Genomic DNA, 8015 nt, shown 5'->3' with positions numbered 1-8015 from the left:
TTCCCTGCCTCTCAGTTTTCTGTTACCTGGTCCTTCAGGGTGTGCAGAGCCACTTCGTGTTCCTTCTCTTTGCTCTGCAGCTGCTCTCTCAGCCCCGCTGCCATCTGAACACAAACACAGTCACAGCTCAGTCGCTCCGGACTTGAACATGTGAAACAGGAAGTGCTGAAACTAAATGAAGCCCGAGAACTTCAGCATCATGGAATCTGAGCTCAAGTTGAGATTTGATACTTCTATATTTATTACTGCTGTGATGATGTCATACAGCCTGTGACTGAGCTCTCACCTGATTGGCTGCTGTGAGGTCTGCCTGCAGCTTCTGAACTCGGACGTTCACAGCCTTCAGATCGTCTTCTTTCCTCTGGTTGATCTCATCGATCTTTGTCCTACAGAGAAATAAAAAATACCCGACACTAAACACTGCGGATAGTTTTATTGTTTATTATAAGGGAAGTTGTCTGAAATCCTACAGTAACGTTTGTAGGTTCTTTTCTTTAATTTGGGCAGGTTTTATTTCCTAAATTGTTCTTTATGCTTTTAAAATCATTTGTAATTCAGTTCAAACTCTGTAAAATGGGTCAAAACAGTGAATCTTTGCATCAAATGCAGAAGAAAAGAAAATGACGCAGTTTTGGTTCGGACCTGCTGTCGTTGTACAGAACCTCCTTTTCAGTCTGCAGACGCTGAAAACTGCAACACAAACAATCAGAAACAGGAAATAACTGAAGCTTCTACAGGTCGATCGAATCTTTACTCCAACACAATAAAACATGTCGACAACACACACTGAAGCCTGTAGTAAACATGTAGTAAACATGTAATAAACACGTCAGGTTCTTGAAATGTTCCGGCCTGGTTCTGATGTTCTGATGCATCATGCAAACACTGAAAGGGGCTCACCTCTCCTGCTTCCTCTTCAGCTTGTCAGAGAGCTGAAAGGAAAGCAGACGGTTGGTGTTTAAAGCTCGGATGTTCTGGCTGGAAACTCAGAGCCGTTTGGAGTCTCGGGGTTACCTTAGAGATCTCCTCCTGCAGCCTGCTGACTTCGGCCTGTTTGGACGCCTGCAGGAGGACAGGAAACAGGCGTCAGCTTCACGGGACACCTTTGGACACCTTTGACTTTAAGTGAACTCAGACGAGTTAAAGAAAGAAATAATCTGTACAAACACGGAACATCTGTTACAGAAAAAGGAGAACGTTCTGCTCCTGTTTCAGTTCTCTGTTCAAGATCAGTTCAAACAGGAAGACAGCGAATGGCTGCGAGGAGAGTGGTTCTGAGCTGCCGGTTCTGGTCCCGCCCTGAATCATCAGGTGTGTCAGCTCAGGTGTGTCAGCTCAGGTGTGTCAGCTCAGGTGTATCAGGTGTGTCAGCTCAGGTGTGTCAGCTCAGGTGTATCAGCTCAGGTGTATCAGCTCAGGTGTGTCAGCTCAGGTGTGTCAGCTCAGGTGTGTCAGCTCAGGTGTGTCAGCTCAGGTGTATCAGGTGTCAGCTCAGGTGTGTCAGGTGTATCAGCTCAGGTGCGTCAGGTGGGTTCTCACCTCCAGGCTGTGCACCTGCTCCCTCAGCAGCCTCTTCTCCTCCTGCTCCGTGGTCAGGGCCATCTCCAGTTCTGGTCCAAAGCAGTGAGTTATTGGACAGAGAGCAGCCGACCAGCCTAGCGCTGCCTGCTTACCTACAATCCTCTCTATGCTCGTCTCTGACCGGCCTGAAGGGGGCGCCGCACACAGCATGGAGACCGTTAGGACAGACACACACTACAGGTTTCTGACACAACCTGACACGTGTCCGAGGTCTGCTGCGGTGCGTTTACTGAACATCCAGATGTTCTGACTGGAGAACCACCAAAACATTTTAACAGACTGAAACGAGTAAGGACCTGTCTGAAGGAATGCATATCACCCGCATCGTCTTAGGATGAGACACAAAGGAGGACCGTCTCCAGCTGCTGATTTACAGATTTCCCAAATGAAAGCGTGGAAATAAACATTCCCGCCACGAGCCGTGGAGCACCGGAAACAGGAATGAGCGAAAGTCAGAAAACGTTCAGCCTGGAGTCTTCAGTCTCTGTCCTGAGGACAGCTGCAGTGTGTGTCTGTCCTCATCCAATCAGAGCCTGCGCTACACTCAGGAAGGACAGGGGACAGGCGGGGGACGAGCGGGGGACGGGTCTCTGAGTGAATTTATGACAACGGGAAGCTTCAAACTGTCCGGTTGTGACAGTTTAAAAACTTTTAATTGAAATTAAAAACTTTACTAAAAAGCAATTTGACTCTGAGGACAGGAGGAGAACCAGAACATCTGGAACATCTGGAACATCTGGAGCGCCACAAAAAGAATAAATCTGTTTTTTTAATTACTCAATCAGATTGTTATTTTAATTTCAGTTTCATGAAGTTTAAATGAAAAGACTTTAGTTGAGTTTTTTGTTGTTAAAGGTTTAATCTGCTCACTTTAAACTCGACTCGTCTGAATCTTGGGTGTGGCGCTCCGGCTGTTTCAGAAACAGATCAGACTTCAGAAGGAATAAAAATAAACTCAAACTCACCGTGAAACTGTCCGTCTGCTCGTTGAAGCTGCCGACAGAAAGGAAATCAGCGCCTGCTCTGCCACACTTTTCTTTATTCAGATCACAGGTGAGTCCACTTACCTGTCCTGCTCTCCCATTGGATCCCTCTAACCCCGCCTCCTCCCCACCTGCTGCGACGTCACCGTTAGTGTCAGCTGACCTCTCCGTCTCTGTGGAGGCAGCGCTCTGGTTGCCGTGGGCAACGGTCTGTTTGTCAAAGCGCTCCTGAAGGGCTGCGAAGGAACAACGGGTCAGAATCAGGAGGCGGTTCTGAAGACTTGAAGCTGGACCCGGTCTGTCTCAGGGGTCAAACCGAGGACTCACCTTTTAATTTCTTCTGCAGGGTGGAGTTTTCAGCCTGGAGGCGGAGCAGCTCTCCATCTGCAGGGCTGGAGGCGGAGCTAACAGGAGGACTGGTTGCAGAGGCTCCGCCCCCATCCTTCAGGTGCCGGTTCTCCTGTTCCAGCTGCTCGATCTGCGTGCACAGCTGGAAGACACACGGCCCGAGGGACAGGTTTCAGGAGACAGCAGGGTTTGGTGCAGAGACTGAAGGACTCAGAGACCCGGAGACTCAGGGACTCGGAGGCTCAGAGACTCAGAGACTCGGAACTTGGAGACTCGGGGACTCGGAGGCCCGCAGCCGTACCTTGGACAGCTCGGTCATCAGCGTGCTGTTCTGCAGACGGAAGTCTTCCTCCTGACTGTGGAGTTTCCCCTGAAGCATCTCATTCTCACTCAGCAGAGCATCTACTTCCTGGAGGTCAAAGGTGAATTACCAACAGGAAGTAGCTTCAGTCTGGAGCCAAACGTTGTGTCTTCACTTCCTGTTACAACAATGTGACGCAAACAGGAAACACTCACCTGAGCTTTTTTACTTTTATTCAGAGCCTGAGAACAAAACAAACACAAAGATCATAAATGAACTGAACCATGCAGACTAACAACTGGTTATTAACCACTAATAACTGTTATTAACCACTAATAACTGTTATTAACCACTAATAACTGTTATTAACCACTAAAAACAGGTTATTAACCACTAATAACTATTATTAACCACTAATAACTGTTATTAACCATAATAACTGCTTAGTTACCTTCTGTGCTTTGGTAAAATCTCTCTCCAGGTTGACGTTCTTCAGTCGAACAGCGTTCAGCTCTGAAACACAAAGTTCTGCTTTTAACGTCTGAACAAAGAACCGATTCAGCTTTTATAAAAAAACATTTTTATTTTTAGTGGTTAAACATCAGCAGTTATTCTGTTGGATCAGAACACGGGCCAGACTTCACACCAACGACCCGACATCTGGTTCTGTGGTTCTGACCTCTGAGGACCTGTAACCTCCCATAGAGGTTCTGACAGAACCCTTGTCATATGTTCCCAAAAACCTGCTGTTCTGCAGCGCAGACAGGACCAGGATCAGAACCAGGATCAGAACCAGAACCTTTACCTGCTGAGTTCTTCCTGAGATCATCAGACAGCTGGTAGTTCTGAGTCCGCAGCTCCAGCAGCTGGGCCTGAACACAAACAAACAAAACGATAAAAGGCCTTTTTTCATCAAATGTCGTCACGTGACGCTGCTTCATTCACCTGACTACAGACCATAATAACATCTGTAACCATGGCAACTGCACACACAGATAAGAGCAACTGCAGAGGAAGTTTTCCTTCTGCTCCGAAGCTAAAATGTATTTATTTTTCTTGAGATATTACACTGTTAGCACAGTTAGCATGCAGTTAGCACAGTTAGCATGCAGTTAGCATTAAACATGTTTGTGACCTGACACGTGGAAGTTCAGTTAGGAACCAACTTTTAGATAAAAAAAACAACATTTCAGGTCATTTTTTTGGGCTTAAGCTTCTATTTGTTTGTCATAGCAAGCTGATTATTTTAAACTCTAAAACATTCATCTTTAATCTGTAATAAAGCTGACAGAGAAACACTTTAGTCAAAAACAGACAGTTTATTATCTGCTTTAAATTAGTAAACAACTCCTCTTATTGGGATTGTTTAATTAATAAAAACTAAAGCTTTATTTTTGTGAAATATTGTCAAAGACCGGACTGACTCTAACAAAGGGCCGTTTGTGGCCCTCAGGCCAAGTGTTGCCCATCATGTCTGAGTGGTTTAAAAACAGTACAGACGGTTTCCTGGATTTCAGGGTTTGTCCTGCTTCAGACTACTGATCTGAAATCAGCTGAGGGGTCTGATTTCACTGATCTGAAATCAGCTGAGGGGTCTGATTTCACTGATCTGAGATCAGCTCATGGGTCTGAGTTCACTGATCCGAAATCAGCTGGTGGGTCTGATTTCACTGGTCTGAAATCAGCTGGTGGGTTCACCGCAGAACCACCGCTGTCCTCCACCTCCGGTGACCGCTGCAGGTGAACCCCAGCTCGGCCAGCCGCCCACTCAGACCCCGTGACTCTCAGCAGTCCCGTCAGCGCTAACATGCTAACGCGTTAGCCTGCTGACAGACGGAATAACGGTTAGCCTCAGGAGGCTAACGGAACATTTCTTCATCACTCTGAGGCTCAAACAGCTCGGACCGAACCGCCCCGAAGCTGACACATTCGGACCAACTACACAACCTTAGAACCGACACCGGAACACCGTTAGATTGCTCATATAGCCCGAGCAGCTAAAGAGTCCGCCACTGATGCCGCACCAAGCGTCAACCCGCCGAACCGGACCGGAGGAACACACCGGGTTTAACTCACCTGCATCCGGTGGAACTCCTCCTCGGAAAGAGCCTGAGAGACGGCCATGTTTACCCGGGCTGCAGGTACCAGCCCCGGCTAGGCTAACGGAGGAGACACGGAGCAGCTAACAGGGCGGAGAGGAAGGAGAGGACAGAGGTCTTACTCTGATGGCGTTTCAGGGAACAGAAAAGAGAGGAGAGGACAGAGGTCTCACTTTGATGGCGTTTCAGAGAACAGAAAAGAGTGGCGAGGACAGAGGTCTCACTCTGATGGCATTTCAGAGAACAGAAAAGAGTGGAGAAGACAGAGGTCTCACTCTGACTCTGATTCATAGAACAAAAAAGAGTAGAGAGGACAGAGGTCTCACTCTGATGGCGTTTCAGAGAACAGAAAAGAGTGGAGAAGACAGAGGTCTCACTCTGACTCTGATTCAGAGAACAGAAAAGAGATGAGAGGACAGAGGTCTCACTCTGACTGTGAGTCATAGAACAGAAAAGAGTAGAGAGGACAGAGGTCTCACTCTGATGGCGTTTCAGAGAACAGAAAAGAGTGGAGAGGACAGAGGTCTCACTCTGACTCTGATTCAGAGAACAGGTCCAGGTTTTATTATTTCAGACCACTCTTCAAGGTCAACGCAGGTCTTTCCCAGCATCACTGTGAGATTTTAATCCATGCTTTAATCTGAACTCGTTTAGATCACTGCAGAACACTTCCTGTTGGTGGTCCTGAAGTCACAGAGGAGGTCAGGAGGTGACCGAGCGTTTTCAGTCTCTGTCCCCAAACTGTGGAACGACCTTCGGCCGACTCACTTCCTGTTTTTGAATCATCTCCTAAAACACATTTTTACTCTTTGGCTTTAAACTCAGTATGTTGGCTTTTATTTGATTTGATTGTCTTTTTATTGTTTTATGGTTTGAACTGTTTTGTTTCTTTGATCGTGTTTTATTTGATTTTAGTTTTTATTCTTGTTTTGGATTTTTACGTGTTTTACCTGGTGTGGTTCTGCTGGTTGGTGTTGAGCTCTTTGTTTGGTTGTTAAACTTCTGGATAGAGCTGAGGTGAAGGAAGGAAGAGTCTCTGCTCACATGAACACATGAACACATGAGGAGTGAGGGAGTTAATCAGTCCTGAGCTGTTTATTGATGAAAACGCCGCTCACACTTCCTGCTTCAGGCTGCGTGAGCAGCTCGGTTATCTGGAGCTGAATTATTAACTGACAGGGTTCAGTTTGGAGGCAGAACTGAGAGCGAAGGTAAAGAGAGAACTAAAACGGGTTTGTGTTTCAGTCTCAGTCAGGTGCTGATGGTTCTGGACTCAACATGGACCTGCTGTCCTCCCTGCTGTCCTCGCTGAGGAAGACGAGTCCTGAAAGCATGGATCAGGAGTACAGTGTGAGTCTGACGACTTTTCCAGCATCTCTCTGTTGTTCTTTCATTTAATTTCTACCGCTGACATCCTCACATTCTGCACAGAATCAAAGCTTTGGAGTGACTGAAACCAGTTTGTCCTGCAGATCTTCTCTGTTTCTTCCTGTCAGCTGGGTTTTATTTTCCTGGACAAAGCTGCGAGTGTTTCTGTCCTCGGAGCCGTTTATTCAAACGAGCCGCAGACGTGCGCTCTGTTCCTGTCAAATATGCAAAACTTCCCTCGCTGTCGGCAACAGGAGCTGCTGTCATAAACCTGCAGTTTGTCCTGGAGTTGAACTCACAACCTCTGTTTCCTCTTTGTTTCTGAAGAAACTCAGTCAGTTAGGTGTTCCACAGGGTTCTGTTGTCGGTGTGGTTTAAATGTCAAAATAAACTCTTAAAGTTGTTAGATTTGTTTCAATCTTTTAAAAAAGACATGCTCCTGTGATGGGATGGTAGAGGCGGGGCTTCACTGCAGATGTGGGCGGGGCATCAGCTGCTCATTAATTATTAAGTGAATACATTTTTGTCAGAAAATATTTTAAACTACAGCAGAGCGTGAGTGGAGTTATTTGTGACAGAAATATTTCTGTCTCTGCTGTGAAACAATAAACCACCAGCTGAGAGCACGGGGCTCAAACCACCGAGCTGCAAATAAACAGGCTGAAGGTCCCCCAGAAGACCTGGACCCAAACGGTCTCTCACACGCTTGTTGTCCTCCTGGACGTCCACTGAAGACACTTTTAGAGACAGTTCAGCTGTAGAGACAGTATTTTAAACCTGATGCACCTCGTCCCGCGGACGTTTGGACTTCCTGTCTCTAAAGGCTTTCAGAGGAGCTGATTAGTTGATCGGAGTCAGAACCGGGTCGGTTCTTGTTTTCTGGGGTCAGGCTGGTTTCTGAGGCCAAAGAGCTCCTCTTCCTCCTCCTCCTCCTCCTCTTCCTCTTCCTCTTCCTCCTCCTCCTCCTCTTCCTCCTCTTCTCCTCTTCCTCCTCCTCCTCCTCTTCCTCTTCCTCTTCCTCCTCTTCCTCCTCCTCCTCCTCCTCCTCTTCCTCCTCTTCCTCTTCCTCCTCTTCCTCCGCTTCCTCTTCCTCCTCTTCCTCCTCCTCTTCCTCTTCCTCCTCTTCCTCTTCCTCCTCCTCCTTCTCCTCCTCTTCCTCCTCTTCCTCTTCCTCTTCCTCTTCCTCCTCTTCCTCCTCCTCCTGAATCTGAAACCAGAGACATTCAGTTTTAAATCCATTTTAGTTTTTTGGTTATTTTCCTTTTAAATTTTTAACCCCAGATGAGGTTTAATACCTGTGTGTGTGTCTGTGTGTGTGCGTGTCTGTGTGTGTGT

The 8015-nt window shown here is 47.0% G+C and overlaps 1 protein-coding gene across 1 annotated transcript; it reads right to left on the bottom strand.

Moving 5' to 3' along the window:
- Positions 1-11: 11 nt before the first annotated feature.
- On the bottom strand, positions 12-6221 carry gripap1 (GRIP1 associated protein 1). The gene is made up of 14 exons (XM_017405202.3): positions 5290-6221; positions 4019-4085; positions 3665-3726; positions 3429-3455; positions 3214-3321; positions 2892-3054; positions 2649-2800; positions 2547-2574; positions 1540-1706; positions 1015-1062; positions 901-932; positions 643-690; positions 287-386; positions 12-104 (listed from the first exon to the last, which is right to left on the bottom strand). The coding sequence occupies exons 1-14, from the start codon at positions 5335-5337 to the stop codon at positions 12-14; spliced, it is 1143 nt and encodes a 380-aa protein (XP_017260691.2). The 5' UTR covers positions 5338-6221.
- Between the last annotated feature and the right edge of the window lie 1794 nt (positions 6222-8015).

This window comes from Kryptolebias marmoratus, unplaced genomic scaffold, assembly GCF_001649575.2.
Source record: "Kryptolebias marmoratus isolate JLee-2015 unplaced genomic scaffold, ASM164957v2 Scaffold86, whole genome shotgun sequence".
Classification (NCBI taxonomy): domain Eukaryota; kingdom Metazoa; phylum Chordata; class Actinopteri; order Cyprinodontiformes; family Rivulidae; genus Kryptolebias; species Kryptolebias marmoratus.
This window is presented reverse-complemented; position numbering and strand designations above follow the sequence as displayed.

What these genes read in the sequence shown, in the direction of transcription:
- gripap1 (XM_017405202.3), bottom strand. Translation starts at nt 5,337, where the DNA reads ATGGCCGTCTCTCAGGCTCTTTCCGAGGAGGAGTTCCACCGGATGCAG. An exon ending in ATTTTACCAAAGCACAGAAG is followed by an intron (nt 3,456 to 3,664) that starts GTAACTAAGCAG and finishes TTTTGTTCTCAG; the next exon opens with GCTCTGAATAAAAGTAAAAA. An exon ending in CTGAAGAGGAAGCAGGAGAG is followed by an intron (nt 691 to 900) that starts GTGAGCCCCTTT and finishes TTTGTGTTGCAG; the next exon opens with TTTTCAGCGTCTGCAGACTG.